The sequence below is a fragment of the Lathamus discolor genome, chromosome 2, assembly GCF_037157495.1.
Source record: "Lathamus discolor isolate bLatDis1 chromosome 2, bLatDis1.hap1, whole genome shotgun sequence".
Classification (NCBI taxonomy): domain Eukaryota; kingdom Metazoa; phylum Chordata; class Aves; order Psittaciformes; family Psittacidae; genus Lathamus; species Lathamus discolor.
In genome coordinates, this window is record NC_088885.1 from 72734077 (window position 1) to 72760808 (window position 26732).

A 26732-nucleotide genomic window follows, 5' to 3' on the forward strand; every position below is an offset into this window, starting at 1 on the left:
ATGAAGCAGTAGAGTCTGAGGATTTTGCAGAAGCTGCGTTCAACAGAGAGAATGAAATTGGAGAAGGCACTTAAGCAAGGCACAGGAAAAACAGCCCAAGCAATTTTAGAGAAAAAACCCATTCTTTTTGCCAGGACCTTTCCTGCCTTTGCAAGGGTTCAGGTACAAGGAACCTGAGGACACTCCTGAAGCCAACTTCCAGAAATTTTAAGTTGCAAAATTTTAATTATGCAAGAAAAAATGCAATGTGTTTGTGAGACCTATCTTAAAATCTGTTCACATTGGATCTCTCTGGCTTGGAGTTCCTACTGGTATTTCTCCAGGCTACAGCTCAGCTTGACACATGCACAATTAAAAAAATCTCTTTGGCAATATGCTACTCCATAGGCACTCGCAACAAAACCAATCAATCAACCAACAAAATCGACAAATTCCCTCTCCCCCCCAACAACCCCAACCCATTTTTGTTTAAACCAGAAACCACAAAAAAAACCTCCTCTGTACTTCTCTTGTATTCATAAAGCCCCTTATGCCAACTCAGCTTCCATGTTCAAGACAAAGTCCAAAGTTTATGTATCAGAGGTTTAGCAAGGAAGCATCTGAGCCCACCTCTGTTCTCTTCTTCGGTTGAGAAGGACACTAAAGGAAGAAATTGCTAATAGCAAAAGCAAACACTTTATCGGGATGACCTCAACAGAAGTTTCAGTAACCAGCCCACACAGTTTTTCATTGTCAGCACACTCAGGCATTCAGGGAGACACAACAATCTGCATAGGTCTTGGTGGGTAGAGCAGAGGTTGCCAGAAGGAACTGTTTGGAGGACACATTACCAGGGCTAGGCTATGTGTACATGGCTGAAACATAAGCTGCTTTTCTGAAAGCAAGCTCTTTTAATAGGAACCCAATTTATTTATTTATTCAGAAGCAGATGGCATCCTCTCAAGATGTTATGCAGAACATGACACACAAAACAAGTACTTTCATCTGAGCATATTTTTTTTAATCAACTCCCTGCTATTCAGCATTAAATGACAAACAAAAATTTAGTCTCCAGAGTCTGGTAATACTCCAGGCTAACTCAGGCTAACACAGGATATAGCAGTAAGTGATGAAATGTAATGACTTGTAATACACTGGAGCGCAGACTAGATGACCTCAGTGTCTTTTGACTTGGATGTTGTATAAAAAAAAGCATTCCAATTGTTGGGAGAAAATTACAAATTGCAGCCTCCATGCCGATGAGCACATTTGATGGAGGAACCCCATGACCCAAGATTAGTCAAAAGTGCCTTAATGCAACTTTTTGTATTTACACAAAAGAAAACAAGAGGCAAGAAATCCTATCATAAAGCATTGTCAGTAATACTGCCATGCAATCACTGTATTGTAGGAGTCTCCATGACACTGCTGATAGCTTTCATATTATGTTTTTATGTAATTTCTCCAGAATCATAACCTTTAATTTGCATTCATTGCAAAGCCTAAGCAACCACTACAAAGACTTGTGGAAAGATACCTTGTTAAAGAAACTGTTATCGCTACACATAGACAAAACAGAATTTAGATGGAAGTCTAATACCACCAAATACTGCCTCCTCTCCTGACCCTTTCCACTCCACAACTCATTGCTTAGACCACTGTGTGTCACCTTTAATAGATACTGCATGGTTTCCTTCTAATAGTCATATATATCCAAGTGTGTTGATGTACAGAGGTTCATTTACTACACATTAGTACAATGTATTACACCAAAAGTGAGTCATCCTCTCATTACAGCCTCATACAACACACAATTAAAGTATAAGGGACTCCCACAAACTAAAGTGTTTTTAGAATTTTCTGCATGAAGAACATGCATGGTCCTAATATTTTCCAATAAGTTAACAATTTACAATTTTGTTTTTGAACAAAAGCATGCTGAAAGAATACTAATCCTAACTGAAAGAATTTTTCTGTTTATGCACTATTTCAGGGTCATCCAAATTCAGCAGTCATTGAATTCACATCCAACCGTTAAGGTCCCTTTCCCCTTCTGCCAGTGTTTCCATTTTCTTTTCAATGCCTCCCCTGCACCCCCACCCAAGATCAGCACCTTCCACTCTCAGTGGAAGGAGGTCCTTCCCCCTGCTCTCCCTCTCCTATACGAGTTCTGCTTTTAATTTCTTCCATCAGCAACAGCTGCTTCTGCACACACCATCCTGAGACTGCTAAACCATCGGTCAAAAGTCAACAGGTCTGGGAGAGCTGCTGCTGCTGGGCAAGACACACAGATGCTGCAGGAAGAACAGGGTAGCTGCTTCTGCTAGCAGCTTCCTTCCCACACGCAGGAGCTGCAACCCTGGATCCCTGGGATGCAGGCAAAGGAAAGGACTTCAGGACTTTGACTACACTTCATTTTGTTGTGCCTGAACATGGCTAAAAGAGCAAAACTGAGGGGTTTTTAAAATGTATGAATTCTGTCCACTTCCCCACTCAGTTTGCTATCACCAGCAAACTTCAGCAGGGTACACTTGATCTCATCGTCCAGATCACCTATGAAGATAAGAAACAGCATTTGGCCCAATATGAACCCCTGGGGGACCACACTAGTGACAGGTCACCAGCTGGAAAAGGAGCTACTTACTACCACCTCTGGGTGGTGCCCATCAGCCAATTCCCCAGCCACTGCACAGACCACTTGTCTAGACCATCACACATAGGTTTCCCTAGGATGTGGCTGTGCGAAACTGCATTGAAAGCCTTAGAGAAATCCATGTAGAAAATAGCCACCACTCACCCCACATCCACGGAGAAGGTTGCTTTGTCATAGAAGACCATCAGGTTTGTCAAGCACAATTTACCCCTAGTGAATCCATGTTGGCTGTTACTAATCATGTGCTTCATTTGACCTGTGGCAGCCCCCAGGAGGATTTGCTCCATAACCTTCCCAGGACTGAAGCAAGACTGATGAGCCTATAATTTCCTTGGATCCTCCTTTGAGCAAGTATTGTAGATGGGGGTGACATTTGCCTTCTGCCAGTCTTCTAGGACATCCTCTGATCTCCACAACTTCTCAAAGGTTATGGTGAGTGGCCTCGCAACAGCGCCAGCCATCTCTCTGAACACTCTCAGGTGGATATTTTCAGGGCACATCAATCTGTAGGGGTCAAGCTCCTGTAACAGTTCACATACCAGCTCTTCTTCACTGATGATGATGGGTCTGTGTGCATCAACCTGGATTTTTGTTCCCAAGGCCTGGGGCCCAACAGTGCTGGTAAAGGCAGAGGTGAAGGAAGTGTTGAGAACCTCTGCCTTTTCAGCATTGTTGGTGACCAATTCCCTTCTCCAGTTAAACAGGACAATATTTTCCTTCTGCTTTTGCTTGTTGTTTACGTACCTGAAGAACTGTTTCTAGTAGTTTTTGACATCTATGGCCAATATGAATCCAGGCTGAGCTTTCACTTTTCTTACAGCACCTCTTCATACCCTGCCACTGCCCTTGTAGTTCTCATTGGTTATTCATCTGCTTTTCTATATCTGGTGCTCTTCCCTTTTGGTTTTGAGCAGACTGAGGAGCTCGCAGTTAAGCCAGAGGCGTTTTTTGTGCCACCTGCTTCCCTTACCTTTACAGGGGATGAACTGATTTTGTGCTTCCAGGAGAGCGCTCCTGAAAAAGTCCCAGCACTCAGCAGCTCCTTTATCCTCTGTGGAAGCTTCCTATGGAATCCCTTCCAACTGAGCTCTCAGTAAGCTTAAGTTTGCTCTTCTACAATCTAAGACCTTGTCTTAGTACTAACCTTCAGTGTGCTCAGCAGGATCCCAGGCTCCATGGTATTGTTACCACTGCAGCCAAGGCTATCACTGAGATATTGCAAAGCAGTACTGTATTTAATTGTCTTTTCACAGCATCTAACTGATGTAAACAAGACTGATCTAACATTGGGCAGAGCAGTTCTACAATTTTACAGCAATTTCTGCAGAATCTAAATGTACAACCCCCTCTTCCCCTAAAACAACAAACCACCAAACCAATTTACCTTCCTAATCTCAACCCTACAGAATGTTTTCACTCTTCTAAGTGAAGCCAGAGTACAATTAGAGGAGAGTCAAAGAGTATCTGTGAAAACTGGACATACACCAAGGAACTTACTGACCTGTAAACAAACTTGTGAAAGTACACAACGATCACATAAATACCACTCGGCAATCAACAGAAATCCTCCTTAACTGCTGAGGATTGCCAGGGATGCTGGAGTATGTCAGTTTTCATCCAAGGGCTCCAACAGCTTCGCCAAGGGCCTTCTCTAACCCTGACGCAGTACTGCCAGATCCAGTCTTGTGCAGATCCCTCCTCCCTGGGCATGGGGAGAGTGGGTACAGCACCTTAGCAAGGGTGGTAGGATCATAGCAGGACTCAGCCGGGGAACAGAGAAACCAGTGAGCACATTCAAAGAAGAGGGTAAGTGCTTTAGAGATAGAAATATATAACCAAACTAATTAAAACCCATCAAAAATTGTCTTAGTGTACAGGATTTTTCTTTTTTTGAGTCTTCAAAGGATAAGAAGCCTATCCAAAAATATATGAAATAATTATAGAAAGTAGGCTACTATTTAAGTATATTATACATATATATATAAAAATATCAACACATACAAGACTGAAACATTTGAAAATGTAATCACTGAGTTTAACTAAGTTGCCAGAAGATCATAGCATAGCTAATTCTTACACTGGCAAAATTTAAGCAGAAGTACAGAGATGTTAGTGCCAGGTCAACCACAGACCAATTGAGTGACTTTTATACAGGTTTGTCCTGAAATAAATTTTATTTAGTATTAGTCCCACCCTTTTTAACCTGAACATATGTAAGTATATGGCCTATTTGTATTACATTACTATACCAGGTTTGTGATTTATAATATGTAATAATGCAGCAATAATTTCTTCATATTACATTTTAACTGAAAAGAATCTAGAGAGATATATTTTACTGGGGTCTAAATAACACCTGCTACAATCTAAAATAAGATACAAAGTAATTTGGTACCAAACTTCATACCAGGAATTTTAAAATAAAAAAAAACAAAATAATTTTTTAAAAGTGGAAAGAAATGCAACTCTATCATAAGTATTCATATGCATAAAACCTCTAATGGAGCATGGAGTGATCCTTAACATTTTATGCATCAATCACTAATCTACTTCTATATCTTATTCAATCTTAAGATGACATTTCAAACCGGCCTATGATGAAAAAACAGGGACCCCTTAACTATGACAAGACATAATAAGAGGAATAATGATTTCCTGAAAATGACCACTGTGAGAGAGTAAAACAATACTAGAAAAGAAAGGACTTAAGAGCAAAATATCTTAACAAACCATTGTACAAGTCAGTTTTTTTCCTCAACATTTCACACCCAGCCAAAAAGCAAAGATCAGTGAGGGATACTGACTGGTGTTGCTTGTGTTACTTTACCAGAAGACTTAAAAGCTCAGCCTTTAATGCTAGCTATGTCCGCATTTGGAAATGCAAATCAAAAGAAATCTGATTTCCAAAAATGCAGAGCCTCAGCACTTCCCCATGAGGTCAATAAAATTAACAGGTATCTAAACGGTCAATTGAAAAAGGAAAAAAAAAAAAAGAAAAAAAGCATGCCATTGATTTGTCATGTGTCTTAAAAGCACTCATGCTTGGATAATTTTACCCATTGCTTTCAAAGCTTATTAAACATAAAATGATTGTTACTTTCTCTATCTATTTTACAGCATCTAAAGGGCTGTTGAATCTAGCATTCTGGACAGAAAAAGAAAACCTTTGAAACAGGCATTTCCTCCGATTCTTAAGAGCAGAAACCTCGAGTACAACTAAATCAGGTTCAGAAAACACTCATTTCAAAGCACTTATTCCAAAATAGGTCCTCAATTCTGACCCACAGTTTGGGCAACTACTTCATTTACTATCATCACTGTCTTACACTACCATGATCATTTAAGGAAACCCATTCTCTCACTTATTATAAAATACACATTCTAAAATTTACTTATTTATACCTTTTTGAAATTGAAAACTTTCCACTTCCTACAAGGACCTCAGATAAGCAATATGTCTAAATTTCTTTTTTCTCTCTCTCACATATTTAAAATGGATTTTTTGCTGCTCTACTGTTTGTGCTCAGAAAGGTCATTTCTAAAAACACCCCTCAAACTAACTGACTATACACAACCCAATAAAGCTAATGGAACAAAAAGCACTCTCAAGGTACAAAGCAATGAAACAAGGAAACAAAATGTCTCACTAGCTTTCAGTAACACTAATCAAAGATGTGACTTGTGTTTTGTATAAAACTTTTAAATATTTAAACCAGGTTTTCAAGCTAATTGCCTACACATGCACCACAAGTAAAAATAGATGGTTCTCTAAACCAAACCACAGAATAATCTGTTGTTGTTTGTATTCAGAAATTAATGGAGAAAATCACAAAACACACGGTAAATTGTTTGAAATACCCATTATTACCATAGAAGTTTTCCTGCTTGTACTATATAACCCATCTCTGGGTTCCTTGGTGAAAGGGTTTCGCCCTGCACTGCCACAAATACATCTCCACGCGGTCACCAACTTTACGAGAAGCCCTAGCAGGACATTCTTTCCGTATGCTGAAAATTATTTTTAAATTATCTATGTCAATAAAATGTTATGCCTGGTAAAATAACAATTAGCTTTGTATTTACAGTTGGTTTCAGCTCATTCAGAAGTGCCCACTGAGTTTGAAATCCCCAGAAACCAAGGGAGGAGGGAAGAATACAATGTAACAAAACTGTTTACACTGCAGGGGTTTTGCGCTAACTATCCCAAAACACAAAAGGATGAATGAACATCATTATTCTTTACTTAAAGCACTTAAATATGGGGTTTGTTTGTGGGTTTGGTTTTTTTTTTGGTTGGTTGGGTTTTTTTTCCCCAGATGATTGTTTCATACAGTTCTCTTAGCATCTTGTCAAGGATGTCCTGTATGAATCTAGAGTAGAAAAAGGTGTTTCACAGTAAGGACCTCAGCAGGAACCAGACCACAGCTCCAGCTTCTTTCTGCTTTTTCAGTGCCTATGCTACTATCTTAACAGGGCAACAATTGGAATTTCTGAATGTTTGCACAGTATGAAAGTAATTTCATAAATAATAGTTGAGTGAATTATTTCATAAATAATAATGGCTAAAAGTGCAGAAAGAAGCATAAAAGTCCTTGAATTACAATTTTCAGGTATGTTACAAAATGTTTCCTTACTTCTAAAGCAAGACATCCTTTGTAAAACCATATAATTCCTATACAGTTTACTCCCATTATCCTCATAAAGGCCTACAATTGTTTTAAATAACCATTATCTCTTTGTCTCTTGTACTCAAATACATTTTAGCAAACAGCTCTCAGGACTAAATGGAAGCCATATCAAAAGACATTATCTTTCTGTTCTGAATCTGACACTCTTTGATTTCTTTAGATGTTCCCTTGTCTTATTTACTAAATTCCAGAACAGACATTTCTAACTCCATCAATCACTATTTCAAGACTATAATCATTTTATTCTCTAAAATATTTTCAGCATTATTTTATATCCTCTTTGTTTCTGTTGTTTCAGTTTTCATCAATGGATTGGCCTAGATTCTTCAATGACATACATATCGGAAGTCCATTTGGACCCCTTTCATATGAACTACTCTTGAGAAGGCATCCAGCCAGTTTCTCCACTCCCTCTTATTCTAGCCCATCTTAAAAACAATACAGTAATCCAAGTTGAAGTCTGCGGGACAGTAGTGCTAATGCATGGAAGACACTATGCCAGCCAACACGTATTATCTACAGACACATTATACACCACGCTTGATTGAAGAGTAATGACAAACGTATGTGACAGAGAAACCCTGAGAGTGTCTCTAGTCTGATATTAGGCTAAGTTTTCTTGGAGTTGCTCTTAGCAGTGTTTAGCTACTCGTATCTGTATCCCAGGCTAAAAGCTGTTTAGGAGCCCATAGGGAAAACAATCTTCTCAAGTCATCTTCCTGCTGTTCATCACTTTTGCTTTGCCTCCTGCTTTAGATATGTCTCTCTGAAGTTTCTATCTTTTTACATCTTAAGTAATAAATAACGAAGTATTTCTCTGTAAGTGTTGTACCTTTGCTGTTCACTGCACCTTTTTTTAAGTAGAGCACTAATAAATATAAGGAAGCACAGATACTATTGCAGAGTCTTCTGACATCCCACTGTTAACCTCTGACATAACTACAATGAACTATGAAGCATACTCCATTTTGATCTTTCCAGCCCTTTCTTAGCAGCCTTTTAAAGCACAAGTACTTACTTTATTTGATTGCCTCTTTCAAGGAATAGTTTCAAAGAAAATAAATTACAATCTGCACTTCTTTATTCATGTTTCACTACGGTGTTCAAAGAACTCTTTATTCAATACTAAGATGCTCTTTCCTCCCCTTCCTCCACAGCAAATCTTAAAAATTCCCAGTTTTCAGATGTGTGCAAATATAGACAAATAGTAGTTCAAAGCACTAGTGCTTATAAATTGCCTTTGTTTCTTAAAGGCACCTAAAATATAACAACTTTAAAGCATTTTAAATTAATACTTACTTAACAAAATCCAAAAGCATTTTTATGCATTCTAAGATTGTAAAATTAGAGAAAACAGTTACTAGAGCAGAATCAACTGTTTGATAATTTGTGGCTTAATGCATTTTAGTGTGTGTTCTTAAATACATTTACAATATAAATAGAGTGTACAGAAGATAATTTAGGTATTTTTTACTTGATTTGAAAAAATGCATACAATATCACAAATGTATGCCTTCTGTACTTATTTTCTTTAAAGAATAGTACTTTGCTGTATTATTATCAATAACTCACAGCAGCAGTTTTGGATCATGACTATGCCAGTTTGAGTACTGCAACTTTTCTGGTTGGGTAGGAAGTACAGCTATCCTAGAGCAGTCTGGAATGTGGTGATTTTATTAGTTGTCATTATGAAAAAAAAAGATATTTTTGCCCTCACATGTAAGATACAAACCTTCTTCCAGCTGTTATCCAAGCAGCTAGCTTAAAAAATAAAATAAAATTTAAAATTTTTAGGTTTACATCTCCTCAAATCTAACCATTTTCTCTCTTTCACAAGCACTGGGGGGAAAAAAAAAAAAAAACAGAAAAAAAACAAACCAGTTTGTGTACTAATTCTACAACATTTTATCCCACCTATAGAAGTCCACCTATGAGGATGTTTTGCTGACCTTTTATTATAAGCAGATGGTGTGATCAAGGCAGATCTTCTCTGAACCATATTATGAATGTTTTGATCTGGTTTTGATGGATTTTTGTATCAACTTATTAGGGTTAATCTTCTTTTCAAGAAAACACAGATTCATGATGACAGTTTCCTTAGCAAACATGCACTCCATCCACTTCACAGACTTAACAGAGATGGGAGATTTCAGTTTTTTAAGAACTGAGAGAGCAAGCGACCATAAAAGCTGGTGGCTACTCTGCCAGGCACGACTGCAAAAGGCACTGCACAAGTATTTCTGACAGCGCTTCACATTTCTACTGCATTACCAAAAGTTGTCCTGAAATTCTACAATTTTGACAATGGTGGAAGAAAAAAAAAAAGTAGCCCAACGTTTTTCCTCTATTGCTCAGTCTGATCTTCAACACATTTTCTCTGCATAGATGTATGCAAAGTAGGATGAAGCAAGCCGTGTAAACAGGGCCTTTGCTTCACAGTACTTCATCTTTCCTGAGTTTCGACACAGCAGGTATGACAAGTGTGTCCTCAGATACTACTTTTGTCTCATGTTGGTACAAGTACTGCAGGAGAACATAAAGGCTGATCATTATTGACCTCACCAGAGCAGTCAAGACAGATTTGTACTCCTGATCCTCAGTCTGTGTAAACTAATACAACATCGGAAGAACTGCACAGCCAAGAGCTTTATGTTTACCAGTGTGCCTGCAGGTGTAATACAAATATCAGTGAAAATAACAGGAATTTTTCTATCAACCTAGGTTTGAGGATTTTCGATGCAAATGGAGTATTTTTTGAGAACTTTCCTGCCTAGTTTGGGGTTTTCTGTTTGTTTTGTTGGGTTTTTATGTGCATGTGTGTTTTGTTTTGTTTTAATATATTTTATCCAGTTTTCATTAAAGGTTTTTCAGGAACAGAATTAAAACAAGGAAAAAGCATGTTTCTGTCTCCCTCTCCAGGGACACATCCTCTCCCTCATTGTCACTTCCAGAAGGTTGATAAAAATAAGCCTGTCCTTAAAGGAGCAGTTGGTTAGGCTTTATTATAACCTGTGGTTTGGGGTCAGGGAAGCAGGGGAAAGGAATAGGACCACTCTTTTCCAGGTAGCTACCTTTTATTCCAGCTTAGCTTTAACAAAAGTCTGCACTGCAGAGCGTCCAACTGGGGCATCTCTGTTCTAAGCATTGGAGGAAGGCAGAAAAAAGAATAAACCAGTCACTTATGCCTTATGTTCTTAGGAAACAGCCTTAGAACTCAAGCAAACCCTGCACTTAAATCCTGATTTATTATTATGATAATCTATTGACATAAACCAATATGGCCCTGAATATGAGAGATTTTCACAAGAAGTTGTCAACCCTCAAGCACCCTGTAAAATAATAATAATCTGTACCAAGAGCTGCACAAGCAATGGGGCAGGGGCAAGACAAAACCCAGAACAGTGTGGGATAACAGACCAATTTTTCACACAATAGAGACAATTTTTCACACTTTTGCATTTATATTAACCCAGAAAATACAGATAAACAGGAAATTGGGAGCAATTCTGAATACTGTTTTAGATACATAAGCTGTAGAACTTGAAAATGACATAGTAATACAGATGGAAGAATTGCTGGTAGGTTAAAATGTTGCAATACAGTGCATTAGAGAAGTAATAATGTTAACTTTTAAGGAATAAAATCTAAATGAAATGCAACTTCTGAAGAAAAAGAACACAAAGGTGTCTTTAAGATTGATTAAATGAAAACTGTTTTACTCTTTACCCTTAGTGATTTGCTAAATGCACACACAATAGAAGATACAAAATTACACATTGCTGCGTTTGACAAAGAAGCTTAACCAGTAATTTCAGAAGTTAGACAGGCTTTACAAAGGACTATAACCCATTTCATAGGCTTTTGTTTGCACTAATAAAATACTTGGTTGCTTTCCAGATCACTCAGCAGAGATCAAGCCACCATCCAAGTGCAACTTATAAACACACCGAAAGAGGAAGTTCCTGTCTTACTGCTTTTTTTTGGAATCACATTTTACTACTTAACCAAAACAAAAACAAAAGAAGAGCTCAAAACTGCTTCTGTCCTTCCAGGATGCTAAAAAGAAATCCAAAAAACTTCAACTTTCCTTTAGTTGTACTGTCCACTCTAATTCACACAGCAATGAACTTCTACAACGCTCCTCTTGATATTACTTTTTGAGAGGGTTATACGCATATAGCTCGTGGTCCACTTGGACAATTAATGTGGTTCATGCCCAATACACCATTGTCAACTGCTATGCTCTTCCCATGAGATTCAAGAGTGGCCTAATGAGCTGTGCTGGTGACAGTGAACTGTTCCGCATGTAAAGCCCAGTCCCAGGCACGTAAAGAGTGAGGGAAGAAAGTAACTGGGAGAACTTGGGAGGGAAATGGGTGAGCTCCCATCACCCTAGGGAACAGGGAGCCGCTAAACTCCGTCCAGCTTGGCTTGGTATTGTACTGAAAATGTATATTTCTCCCTGGTTCCTGTTGCCTCCATAAGCACTTCTACACTTGCTTGGCTCCTGTTGAAGCTAAAGCTATCAGACACTTAACCAAACAACAGACACTATTTTCCCTGGGTGCTACAGTGGATTTTTGGTTTTCTGAATCTGTGGTTTTTAATCCCATAAACTGCTTTAGGTAAGGGAGAGAACAGGTAAGAAACAGATCTTGACTCATTTTTTTCTTGATGCCTGGCTTTTCTTTTGGTGCTAATACCATTGTTTCGCGATAACAGCAGCACCATTATCCAATTGAAAAAGCAGCAGACACCTTGTAGGGTGAGATACTGCAATCATCTTTGTATTCTCAGACAGCCTGATACGCCTGCAAGTTATTCATCTGAATTAATACATGCAAGAAGGGAGATGCTAATGCCACTGTGCACACTGGTGGTGCTTGTCTGCCTAACAAGTGATGTAATTCATTGCATTTCTTGTATTCCTTTTCTTCCCGTATGCCAGCCACCAGCCTGCCTTATTCTAATTATAACATATGCAGCTAGATGTGCTCTTCAAGCTCGTTTTACACTTTAAGCTTTGCATGCTTTCCTGCCCAAAATATCCCTTTTTGTGGCATTTATTCTCAATGGCATCCACATGTTGGACATTGTTAGCTGAGTAGAAACTGTAGCTAGAAACAGCAATAGGCACTGTAGAAACTGTATAGAGTGACCCAGAAAACAAACAGAAAACTTAGAATTTGCCAAGCAGTGGCATCTGGTTTATGGTCAGGCTTTGCAGAAGGTGAACAATCAATACAGGCATTTAGTCCTTTCTAAAATGGCAAGACAGCTCTCTAGCCCTGGGTGACTGACAGATGAGATTCCCTTTATATTTTCACTTGTGCACTCTATTAAATAGAACTTCCCAATATATTAAGAGTGTACTATGCCTAAAACATTTGCAATAAAATTTCAAAGCTAGTTTTTAATTCAATTTTGATGAAGGAAGCCTTCACAAACTTTGAAGGTATCAGAACTTACTGTTAAGACATAAGGCCACTTTTTCTCTTGCCTAGTTTTGAGTAACATGCATAGCTTGTAGGTGCCATTAACATCTTTTCCGCAACATTTCAGTTCTTTGGTGGTGTTTTTCTGTTTCATTCATCCACTTCAAGATCACTTCTATTAGCTTTTCATAACAGCTGATGATCAACACATATCTCAAAATACCAGAAGCACAGCAACATTCATTCAGTGACCCATTCCCACTTCTTCCATATATCACCCTTCTTAGACTTGTATGTAGTATATTTTCCCATTGACCCTCTTTTCAAGGCCAAGCCTTTAAAATACGAACATTCAATACAACCGTTCTCTTTGTTAAAAAAACATACTTTGGATAGCAGCTAGATTTTAGTGTGCTGAAAGCACCAACTCCCAGAGCAAACATTACTGTTATTTTATTCCCCTGGTACCCCTGCATATTTGTATAAATATTTGCTGGTGCCTTTTCTGAGACTGTAGGAACTTTGGAACAAGAACTGCATCATGGCAGTTTGTCTCATGAAAAGCCAGACTAGGTATTACAGTAACACCAGTATTTCCTAGTGACAGCAGTCATGGGATATTCCTATGCATACAAGTTCTTTTTTTCCTGGTATGTACTTTTACTCTAAATGAAATAAAAATAAAAATCAAAGCTGGGGAAAACAAAAACCAGAACAGACTAAACACTGAAGAGTTTCATTATCCTGAATTGGGATTAAAAAACTAACACGAGTCACACAAAAGCAGTCATAGCAATAATCTCAAGATTAGGAACACTCCTTTCATATTAAAGTTTTAAATTATTTTTCCAACATTATTTTTAAAAAATCAACACCTAAATTGGCTTTAATTAAAAAAGTCTAATTTTTTAAGGTGTAGTATATATTTTTCTAGAATTTCTTAAAGATAAGCCTTCCAATTAATGATTTCTGTTTTGACTACTGGGTTTTTCCAACAAAATTATCATAATAATAACTCCTAAACCAGCTCAAGTAAAAAGTTATTTTTCAAAACATGCTTTTGTCTTCCTGACAACATGCTCCTCGTGGAAGTAGGAACTCTTTAAAATTAGCAGAAAGTGTATGTGGAGGAGGTGGGAAATTTGGAAAGAGTGCTCCAAATGCCAGATCTATCATCTGTATTATTAGTATGCCAGACCTGGTGCATATGAAGATGAAGGTATGAATTTGATGGTGTTTCCCCTCAATGAATACCTCTCACGATGTATGATTCCTGAAGTTGGTGTTGAAAATGTGATAGGTGTCCATTTAAGAGAGACGGAATGTCTTAAGTAAGGAGTGAAATGGGATCCTGCACCATGACAGCCCCATGCAGAGGAAGGAACAAAGCATTGATTTGCTACATTTTTAATGAATAGCAGTGTGAAGTTAAAAATAAAAACAGCAAGAAGAGCACAGCTTTAATGAAGAGATAGAGAATGGATCAGCTTAGGAAGCTCCAAGGCCAAGCTAGCTGTAGGAGACAAGGCTGCCTCTCTTGGCTTTTCTCTAAATAAAGATCCACTCTGGCCATGCAGAACAGTTGAATTGGAGCCTAGGCTTCTGTGAAAAAAGTATCTGTTCTAGTAAAAAAAGCTAGTAAAAAAAGGCTGATGTCAGATATAAATATAAAGGGGTTTTTTATTTGTTCATTTGTTTTTACTTTGTTTCTAAATTTCATAATCTGAGAATTACTGCACGATTTGGATGGTACCCCCAAAAGTGTCGCAGATAAGCATAACTGCCTGCAAAGTTCTAGTAAATTTGGGTATTTAGTTTCCGTCTCCCAGTGCACTGAAGTGCTCAGCTTGGGGACTAGTGACAGTGTATCAGGACAAAGAGGGAAAGCCTCAGTTAATGTGCTTGTACATGCCTCCAGCAGCAGGCAGAAGGTGGAAACATATTCTAAACTTTTGGGCATCTGCATATCATGACTATCTCGGTGGCTCTCCTTCTTTGATCTACACCTCAAGATCTCATGCAAATGTATGAAAAAAACCTCATATTGCCATCATCCTTAGGATCAATTGATAGCTTTCATTGGTAGTTGCCCAGACAAATGCCTAAGAAGAGCTGAAGGAGGTGGTGGCAATTGAGGAAATTGTAACGTATCAGTGAAACGGATAAATGAACCTTGGGTAATATTTTATGTGTCACCTCTGTTCCTGTGCAGGTCTTTCCACTTCCACTTGATGACCTGTAACTGGGCCCTCACTATACCACTATTATCTGAGCAAAAAATTGGTGGGAATGATTTACTCATTTGTGGTTACTCATCTACCCCAAAAAGACCCTTTGTGTACCTTTTCTTCTCTGAACGCCATGAGGCAAAAGCAGAGCTTATCAATCACTTCAGTAGGAACACCACCATACTCCAAAATGCATATTGATTATCATAAAACTATTGTGCTTGCATACACTCCTCTACCTCACCTACTCAGAAAACTCTTGTACTGGCATTTCTTGCATTTTCCCCTCCAGCTTTGTTTGCATCCTCTAAGATTTACATTCCTTCTTTAGCCCATGCAAAGGAAGAGATATTCCTGGCATCTGTGTGTGCATTACCATGGTTACCTAGTTCATCTGCAGCAAAATGGGTTGGTCCATGACCTGACACTGCAGCTCCAAGAGCATATTCCTCCCTCGTCCACTGCTTTTCCCCAGCTGTTTTCTCGGAAAATCTGAATGCAACAGTGAGGCACCCAACACAAACTCTCCCAAAGCCTTCAACACATTTTTTTGCCCATATAGTTTGTCTCTAAGCACGTCTTTTGGCAAGCCCTGTCCTTGGTTTTCAAGCAATTTTTCCAGCAAGTCATCATCAATAGCATACCTGCATTTTATTAAGGACACAGAATTACACTTCAAAATTGAGCCTCAAAAGCATGCTTACAAGAACACCTGTGACTACACAACAACCTGGGTCTGTCAGGGAAGAGCCAAGGTTTGGGGCACAAGAATGAGGATCATGAAGTCTTAAATGAGGGTCTCACCTGGGTAAAGGGAAAAAACAGCTTCCTCACACCACAGTAGTTTGGGTTTCACTGGTATCACAAAATTTACAGCACAAGCTGAATAACCTGTCATCTACTGAGATAATAGCAACCCAGGCATCAAACCTAGATAAGCTCTCAATATCAAATGAAGTATAAACAACAAAATACTGATAAAATAGAATGAAGACAGAATTCAACCCAGGCAGAAGGCATATGTAGTTCCACAACTGGCTCAAATTTTCACTGAAACAAAACTTACCAACTTTGCTTTTTTCAGCAACATCATTTCACAGTTTTTTCTGGGCAATATTTATAACAAAATAGATACGTCAACTGTTATGAAGAATGTTCAGGTGAGTCCTGAGGAGGACCACAAAGATGATCAGAGGGCTCAAGCACCTCTTCTATGAAAATGGGCTGAGAGAGCTGGGCTTGTTCAGCCTGGAGAAAAGAGGGCTCCAGGGAGACCTTACAGCAGCCTTCCAGTACCTAAAGGGGACCTACAAGAAGGGACTTTTTACAAAGGCAGGTAGGGATAGAACAAGGGAGAATGGATTCAAGCTGACAGAAGGGTGATTTAGATTAGATATTAGGAAAAAAATTCTTCACTATGAGGGTGGTGAGACACAGGAACAGGTTCCCCAGAGAAGCTGTGGATGCCCCATCCCTGGAAGTTTTGAAGGTCGGGCTGGACAGGGCTTGGACCAACCTAGTCTAGTGGAAGGTGTCCCCGTTCATGGCGGGGCAGTTAGAACTAGATAATCTTTAAGGTCCCTTCCAACCCAAATCATTCTATGATTCTACGATCTATGCCCATAATTAATGTTTCTAATATTTATACCAAATATGACCTATTTAAATAAAGCAATGAGATAATTTCTGGAAATGGTACACTCATTGTGTGTACCACACAATGTCAAGGCAAACACAGATGTATCTCATGGTGATTCTGAAAACACAAATACCAATGAATCTCTGCGAGGAAAACAAAAGCTGGCAAAATTCAAAATGGCTTTGTAGTCATAGCTATGTAAAATGAAGTTGTGAAGTTCTCCAGACTTGATTTAACATGGCTGAAACAGAGTGGTAATTTTTTTGCATCTGAACAGCAAAAAGGGTCAGTCAAATGAAAAATCTACACAAAAATGACCAACTCGTACACATACCTTTTCCATTTATTGTTAATGCTGATGCAATTGTGGCTGTTACTGGCACTGGCAATTGTGGCACTAATGGATGTATCCTTGGTCGGCTGCCCATCCTAGCGCGCTCTGCACCAGGTCCTAATAAAGCTCCCACCGGTTTTTCTGCTGCTACTTCTGGTGCTACAGAGTCTTCTTGATCCTGTTCTATATGGTCCATTTTATCCGGGCTTTCATTCTGGAAGCCATCAACTGTTGTCCGGCTCTTCATTGGACTTTTGGGCACTAGGATTTTAATACCTGATTTTGCGAGGTCCATATTTTTTCTTCCAGAAAGAGATGGTGAACTGTTCTTCCGGAACTTCTGGGTGGCAGAAAAAAGTTGATTATTTTTTGACTCATGGTCTTTACCCATAACTAAAGATTTAGTAGATGTCTTTGAAAAAGAACTATTGGTAGATCTAGAGATTTGTTTTCTGGCATTATTTGGAGAGGTCCTGTTTGTCCTGGTTAATGTGCTTTCTTTCTGCTTTTCATTGTGGCGTCTGTTAAATTCATGTATATATTCCTCACAATTAACAAGGTGCTGCTCTGGCTCCCAAGTATCATCTTCACTGTCGTATCCTTTCCACCGCACCAAATACTCTGTTTTTCCCTTCTTGTTTTTCCTTTTGTCAACAATTCTCTCTACCTGTTAAAAAGGAAAATTAAACATTAGGCAGGGACAGATGTAAGTAACTTGCATGCCAATAATTTAAGTGGAGACAGATTTAAAGGTATTCTTATAGTTCTGTAATTCTGTATTGGTGAACTATAGCTTACAGTCTTTCACTGCTGACAAGAAATTCCTCTCTTTAAACAAACTTCTAATTGTTACTTCCATCTCATAAAAGATGTTCTAAACCACCAAAATTGTTCTTTACAAAGTATTTTGCATGCACAAGAATCTGAATATGAGACATTACAGCCAAGAAGCAGCACTGGCCCCAGCAAAGTTTTGCATCAGCTTCAATGTGGATAGGATTTCCCTCTCTGAATACAGGGATCATGTTTAAATACGCTGTATAAACACAGCATGTTTACCTTATTAAACTTATCAATTTGATATTGTTTGAATAATTTGCTTGCTTAGCACAAGGCATATGAGAGTATCCCTTACTTACAATGACCTACCAGGGACAATACAGTACAGCTCAGAAACTGGGACAAATTTTTTTTTCTGAGGCTGTTCCTCTCGTGAAAACAGAGAACTTCTTTTGGCCAGTCTTTGATACACGTACTTGAACAAATTATCATGCCTCACTTATCTGCAAATAGAGATGGTATTTATGTCACAAGTATTAAGCATGCACATGCTACACCTGCATGTGGGAGCCACAGGCTAGAGGAATTCAGGCACTGGGGGGCAAAGGCCACAGGGCAGACAGCAGCAGCTGCAGGGACAGAGTCTCATGCCTTGTCCCAAAACTCATGCCAATCTTGCTACTCCTGGAGAAAGGGTATTCTTCTACAGAAAAGAGATGTAAGTGCAAAGCTAGTTTCGAGATTTCCCCTTCTCATTTAATTTCTGCTACTCAAGTTGATACCTCTGGTAAATCCTCCAGCCCATCTAATTTCAGCTAAGGGACCAATACAGCTTTCTTCTCCATCTCCATCTTCCTTTTGGTTATTAAAAAAGCAAGGGGGAGGGATAGGACTATCACTTCTTTCACTTATTAATTTAACTCCTAGCCCCTGATCAACAAAGACCACGCATGTAAGCCAAAACCACACATACCTAGAAGAACCTCTGAAGACCAGTAACATTTACTGGAGTGGCACTCACAAAATGGAGCATCTACAGAAATGTTTGGAAGGGTGGAAAACATGAGTACGTATGGTATACATATATATGGTATACACATACAGAATATGATTCATTACCAAATCACATGACTGGTAACAGCAGATTCTCTAAGGAGTACACCTCTAACATGTGACATGTTATCATAATGTACTGCCTGGTTTTCTACAGTGAGGTTAAATGATTATTATAATCTCAGCGGCAATATAACAGTAATTACACATCCTGCAAATTCATGTGATACCCTGCAGGTGTTGTACTATGCTGTCCTATCACTAGCATGTTGCATAGCTCTCTTTGAATAGGTCTTAAAATACCCAACCAAAACAGCAACACACAAATAAAATAGAAGACAAACTAGCTCCACCTTCACCTTGTTACTCAGTTGTACAATCCATTTTACATGTATTATAATGCAACACAAATTGTCCAAACATTATTTAAAATGTTAAAATATGTAAAAAAATTTTATTCTGGTTATTTCACTTTTTAGTAAAGTCACTGGACTTAAAAAAACATGCAGCTAGAAAAAAGAAACTATTGTTTTTCCATGATATGTTATTTAAGAGCATCTTAACAAAAATGCTACCCCTAATAATAAAGTGATTATGGAGAAATACGCATTCTTTTTTTTTCAGTAGACACTGCGTAAGAAGATCTTCAAGAATTAAGCCAGAAATGTTAAATTAAAACTTACAAACAAACCAATGAATCAAACTTGATATATTGTAAAAGAAAAAAAACCAACATCCCAATTACTACTATAGTCTTGGTCATCCTCTCTCAACCTTCTAAAATAGATTTTAAAACCATGATTCTCAGAGAAAGATCTCTAAGGCAGTTTTATTTTCTAGCAGGAAATCTTTGTAAGAAACATCATTGATTACTAGGCACAAAGTTCTACTAACGTCTTTCAATACTGAAAGGCCACCCATAAACGACATGCCCTTTTCAAGTACGAAGCCGTCCTTCTCATCCAAAAAAACAGATACCTTGCAGAGATAACAGACGAACTCTAGAACAGGAAGTGCAAAAATCCATTCTCTGTCCCATGATTTATAGAGCAAACAGAAATGCATAAAGAAAACCATTATATTTAGCTGTATTGTCCAAGCCTCCAAAAAAAACTGCTTTGACATTGCTTCTTTTGATCAAAAGGAGGTATTTTTCCTAACCCACTAATTCTCCTTGAAGACAACTTATTTCTATTTTATTTACAACACAAAAATTACAGCAATTAACCTGTGATACACAATTTATCCTGTGGCTTTAGAGCTTTAGTGAGGGACTTTTTGGATTGCTTCGGCTTGATTAGTCTAACTCCCCTAGGACCACTTGAAAAACTGCTTACGAATATTCTGCCTCAATACTTTTGCTGATGATGACAACTCCATAAGTGTTTCTCATCCAGAGCTGGGAAGAGGAAACTGGAATGCTTCCATGATGCACACACGGTTTGAGTATAGAACAGGAATAGGAATATCCATCATGAGCTAGTGGCTTACTTAAACTTTCATTGCAAAAACAGTGACTACAAACTTGTACTTCTCTTTTTCTACTGAAAAAAAGAAAGCTTTTCCAAGTCTTCCACGTCTACTTTGGTATACAGTGGTGTGATATGAAACAGAATGCAAGACATGTCATAGTCTTATGTTAGAAGATACTAACAACTTACATTCAAATATTAAAACCACAAACAAACGAACACCCCCCCCAAAAAAAAAAAAAAAAAAAAAAAGAAAAAGAAAAGGAATCTAACTGGATAGGGAAAAAAAGTCTAAAGTCAGCTAACATGCTGGAACACCAAGGCAACATCTGCATGGGTAGTATTGCTTTTCCCCCCCACTACAGTTACCTTGGAGCTGAGCAGGTGCTTTTCTGATTTTATGCCAAGATAGTTTAGAGTTAAAACTTGGCAGAGTGCCCCTAAGCACCAGGGGAAGAGCAAGACCACATCCTTGCCATAATCGCGGCAGAAATGCCGGTAACAACAAGTTCATATAAACTACCATTTCTCAAGCGTCCAATGTGTTGTGCCATAGGGTAATATTTCTTTTCAGCAACTAAAAGATCCTGCACTGTCAGGATTTGCCACTAATGGTTAGTTTCCAAGTGTTGTAGTAGAATCAAAATAGAATGGAAAAATATATAAAAATTTTATTTATAAAAGATAAAAAAGTATGAAGAAAAAGTTATCAGGCAAAAGATAACATCTCCCAGTTTATTCTAGCATGCTAAATTTTCACTTTCCCCACGTGGGGTAGCGATCAATAACATTGAAAACCTCAGCCAACAGAAAAACTAACAGAAAAACAACACGCTGCTCAGATGTATAATCCAACAGTGGAGTGCCCAAATTATAATCCCACATACCATCATTATATCTGAGATTTCCCACCTGTAAAACAGTAAATTTCCCTTCCATGAATGTGGTGAGAACTGGTTCATTTTTGCTTTCTCTCCCCAAGGAAGCAGATACTTCAATCTTAATTGCTTTCATTAGCAAAATATACCACATTTACACTTTTTCAAAAACCAGAGAAGAACAAGATAAGGTTACAGGCCAAACTGCTGTTCGGCAACAGCTACGCCAGGTGAGAATGGCAGCACTGTAACTGCTCCTCCTTGCCCTCTACTGAGACAACAGCTCCTCCCCATCTGTAAGCACTTCTGTAATTATTCCCTAATGTAATTCTGTCAAAGTGACCTGGTTTAGATATTAAGAATACCTGAGCTAACGTAGGCATCCTGAAATAACTAGTTTGGAGAGCAGCCGCGTATGCAGTATTTTCTGACGCATCTAAAAGCACTGCAACTTTCAGCAGAGGACAACAAACACCTATGGGCAGGACAGGCACAGAAGCCACTTCATTAAGCTGCGGTCAGAAAAATGACATGCAGTCTTAACTGATGGTGGAAGATCTTTAGTTCAGGTCAATAAAAGTAAGCATAAAATTCAAAAGGTACTTCTCAGTCTAAAGCACTGCAATTTGGGCATATTTGTAAACTCTATAAAAAGCATATTCTCTGTGTGTAAGTCTATATGCATGCATTATATATATTAAAAGATCATACTTTCATTTAAGATTTCAAGAGATTAAACTAAAAGTACGGTTCTTGAGGGAGGGCAACAAAAAAAAAGAAAGAGCAAAATAAACATACAAGTAAGCATGTAAATATTCAATGAGCACTGCCTTGTTTATTACAAACACATTTTCTATTCATATCATAGAATCATAGAATAGTTAGGGTTGGAAAGGACCTTAAGATCATCTAGTTCCAACCCCCCTGCCATGGGCAGGGACACCTCACACTAAACCATCCCACACAAGGCTTCATCCAACCTGGCCTTGAACACTGCCAGGGATGGAGCACACACAGCCTCCCTGGGAAACCCATTCCAGTGCCTCACCACCCTCACAGGAAAGAATTTCTTCCTTATAGGCAATCTAAACTTCCCCTGTTTAAGTTTTAACCCATTACCCCTTGTCCTATCACTACAGTCCCTAATGAAGAATCCCTCCCAGCATCCCTATAGCCCCCCTGCAGATACTGGAAGGCTGCTATGAGGTCCCCACGCAGCCTTCTCTTCTCCAGGCTGAACAGCCCCAACTTTCTCAGCCTGTCTTCATACAGGAGGTGCTCCAGTTCCCTGATCATCCTCGTGGCCCTCCTCTGGACTTGTTCCAGCAGTTCCATGTCCTTTTTATGTTGAGGACACCAGAACTGCACACAATACTCCAGGTGAGGTCTCACGAGAGCAGAGTAGAGGTGCAGGATCACCTCCTTCGACCTGCTGGTCACACTCCTTTTGATGCAGCCCAGGATACGGTTGGCTTTCTGGGCTGCGAGCGCACACTGCTGGCTCACATTGATTTTCCCATTGACCAACACCCCAAGTCCTTCTCTGCAGGGCTGCTCTGAATCTCTTCTTTGCCCAGTCTGTAGCTGTGCCTGGGATTGCTCTGACCCAGGTGTAGGACCTTGCACGTGGCATGGTTGAACTTCATAAGGCTGGCATCAGCCCACCTCACAAGCGTGTCAAGGTCCCTCTGGATGGCATCCCTTCCCTCCAGCGTATCAACTGGACCACACAGCTTGGTGTCATCGGCAAACTTGCTGAGGGTGCACTCAATCCCACTGTCCATGTCAGCGACGAAGATGTTAAACAAGACCGGTCCCAATACAGATCCCTGAGGGACACCACTCGTTACCGGTCTCCAGGCAGACATTGAGCCATTGACCACAACTCTTTGCATGCGGCCATTCAGCCAGTTCTTTATCCACCGAGTGGTCCACCTATCAAATTGATGTCTCTCCAATTTAGAGACAAGGACAATCATGTTCCTCTCTGTCATCATATTCATCTCAGGCTAAATTAATTTAATGATAAGTTAACAGAATAGTATCTATTTGACTCCATACTCTGTCTGTTGTCTTTAAATACAGAAGAAAGTCTCCAACTAACATAACAAGACTATATTTACATTAGTGCTTTGGTTCAGAGCAAAAGCACAATTTAGAAGCAAATCCTTCTCTCCTCCACACTATTTCCACTTACTGTGTAATGGTTTTGTTTACAGAGCAGTCTTTGTATACGTGTTGATGATTCTTTATGGAGAAACATAAACTGGAAATGGAAACGTACCAGTGCAATGGTGTTATCAGTCATGCTTTAATCCCTAACGGGCCATGCAAGTCTGAGCAAATAACAGCTCTGCACAGTTTCAACACACATTTTAGCATGTATATTTGATCTTGAGAGGCTCCACTAAATCTAGGCCAAAATAGAAGTGCCACATAGCAGAATATGTAGAGATGAGGTCACAGCACCAACTACAATACTTAGCTGATTTTCTCCAATTGAGACAAATTACTGCTCTAGACTTTCCCCAGTTCAGATACTGAATCTAGAATATATGCAAGTCTTGCGCACATGTGTGTACTATATGTGAACAGTCACCCTTGGTTAAATTGGAAACTATTCCACATACGAACGGGACCTAAATGATCATCCATAACAAATCAGCAATGTTTATGAATGACTATATCCTCTATTTACTAAAATCTTGCAGAGGTCAATGATAAATAGCATTCAAGTACTTCTCACTATAAATAAAATAAATGCATTCAACATTTAAAAAATGTAACTCATATATAGCAGCATACAATGCATGAAAACAGTTAAGTGCCAAGTTTTGCTTAAAGAAAAAGGAGAAAGTAGTTTTGGGGAGACAGTTATTCAAAAGAAATTTAATGGTGATGTCAAAATATACCTGAAGGTCTGCAGAATGTGCACTAAAATCTTCAATTTATATATTGTATTAGAAAATACATAATTTACAAGAGTATGGCTTGAGTTTTGCTCATTGGTCACAGCAGATTGCACCGGCAGGTAAATTTTACAAACAGCTTAACACACATATGTTCAGAATATCAAAACTATCATAGTGTGGTTTAAGTTCAAACAACATCATATAAAAATTACACTAGGATACCATATACATCCTGGAGTTCATCTTTACTGTAACTCCCAATATTTTACTCCCTTTGTGCTAGCCTGGGGGTGTATATGTCAGCCTGCCAGCACATGCTTCTGGAGCTGACTGATTTGATTAGCAGGACAGAATGATTGGATTAACAGTCGATGAACTGTTGTAAACTGAGCCACTGCATCCTTATGGCACAACTGGCCACAGCGTCTATACAGTGCAGGATTCTGGCTATGGTGATGACCGTAGTACATATATACTGTTCTCGAAACCAGAGCCGTACAAAATTAGTATAGATCAAATGTGGGCAGATTATTGCCTTTGTGTCAAAATAGCTAGAGCAGATGATACAGCTTTTGTGTTTCTTTTGTGATAGCTCTGGGATGAGGGATGATACCTGATCTGGCCTAAGGCCTGCCAGTACAGAGTTCACATGCTCAACTGTCTTCTGGCAATTGGGACCAGCAGCATAAGTTCATACAGGATCCTTGCTTTGCAACCCGCAGCCACTCCTAACTTGCCTTTGAGGAGGCAGTGTGTGTAGCGAAGCTGGAACACATTCATGACCATGAACGCGAGTCACATAAAGGACTAATACACTTTAGGTAGTCCTTGATGCTAGCAGTGCAATAAAGAGAACCGTATATCTCAACCTTCCTTCCAAACTGTGCTAAAACAAATTTCAAGATTTCTCTTTTCCCCAAGCTTTACTTCATTCAAAGAATGTCCATTCTTTTAGGATTCCTGGACACAAGTCATGCAAGAGCTAACTTTGTGGCTCTCTGCAACACTCAATTACTATCCTGGCCTGCAGGTCATAACCAAAGTTTTAATTCACACTCTGTATAAATTTCTAATTAAGTTGCCTACAAAAACACAATTGTTTCAGTGAAGCTCTTAATTTATCATCAACTTTATGACTTATATCCTTCCAAAGTCTTAACAAAGACAATAGACAAAATAATTACCGCATTCTCACCAACGAGCCAGTGGTTCCAGGGAATCACAGCTGTGGTGTGTGCCATGCCTGGCTGCACAACCACCTCCTGAAAAGGCACTTTAGGAAGTTCTATGCCTTGTAATTACAGTCAACAAACTCAGTATCACTGTACCTGCAACTCCTTTATGATCTACTGAAAAATACAGTCTGCAATCAGGAAAAAAGGCCTTAGTAAGGAGCCTTTTCCGTAGAGGACACCAGGGAAATGGGGGGGGAGGGAGGGCCTGTGACACAATCATTTTGCCTTAGAGAATTAACTGAGAATGCTGAGATTTACTTCCTCATAAGTCACAGCTCATAATTTATGCTAAAATGTCAGCATCACAAATCTTTCCAGATACAATTTACATCAAAATAATCAAGTAAGTTGCAGTGCAAGTTACAGCCTACTACAGAACTGACCAACTGCTTTAATTGTAGTTATCTATTACAAAAATGGTTAGAAAAATCTTATTGTCATCAACTCACTGTTCATAATTGTTCAAACCTTTTTTTACAAAGAGATAAAACAGACTTACACATTTTCTATTGGGCACAAAAGCAGACTGAAAATACATTAAAATCTGTGCAAATACTGAATATAAACAAACACCTGCAACACTGGATTCTCACCAAACATGCACAGTTTGAAGTAAGAACAAGTAGCATCAAATAGGCTTGTCGTCTTAAATGGAAATGGCCCTAATCAGAAGGAACTATTAAAAATCACTAGCATTTGATTCAAGATATACATTTTGGGCAGTCAAAGCCATTACACAGGTATTACTGTGTTATTAAGTTATTAAAAAATTTCTCATTGCTCGTTATTAGAAGATCTCAGCACCACCCACACATAGAATTCTAAAGGAAATGCTTCCCATCTTCAATTCATTTGTAAAAGCTATATCACAGAAAGCAAATCCTGGATTTTTTTTTTTTTTTTGCCCCTAAGGTAAATATCTGCCTGCACTTGTCAAATTCTGTTGCTGGTATCTCTCCACAGCAGTCATGAGAAGTACAGGTCTCTAACATGGCACAACCAACACTATACCAAGGAAAAAATATAGAAAACTATACCATGTATTTATTACTGGCAACACAAAAGACAAAATTATCACCCAAAGTTGATCATGTTTTTGGATGTGATAATTCAGGAAAATGTAGTAATAAACTAAAGCTACTTCATAGTAAGAACTTCAACAGCTTGATTACTATTTAAAGTATAAGACCAATAGAAACATTGTCACTTCATCCTTCAGTTAGAATAATAGAGAGTAGCAGATGAAGAATTTGTCAACATTAAGCATCCAGATTACGGACTTTTGCTTTCAAAGCAGGAGAAAATGAACCTTGAATCTTGAACAGAGCTAAAGCACAGACTCTATAAAGGCAAGTGACTGATAGAGACTCAAAATATTTTATCTAAAAAGAGTGCTTCAGGGAGAGTAGGTCACAGCAAAACCACACTCCAAATATGCTAGAGAAC

The 26732-nt window shown here is 38.7% G+C and overlaps 1 protein-coding gene across 1 annotated transcript in view; it reads right to left on the reverse strand.

Moving 5' to 3' along the window:
- The window catches only part of CDYL (chromodomain Y like), a 106504-nt gene that overhangs the window by 37815 nt on the left and 41957 nt on the right, over positions 1-26732 (reverse strand). The window contains exon 2 of the mRNA XM_065667430.1: positions 16957-17623. Coding sequence (XP_065523502.1) covers positions 16957-17623 — 667 coding nt within the window. The remainder of the gene's footprint in view (positions 1-16956; positions 17624-26732) is intronic.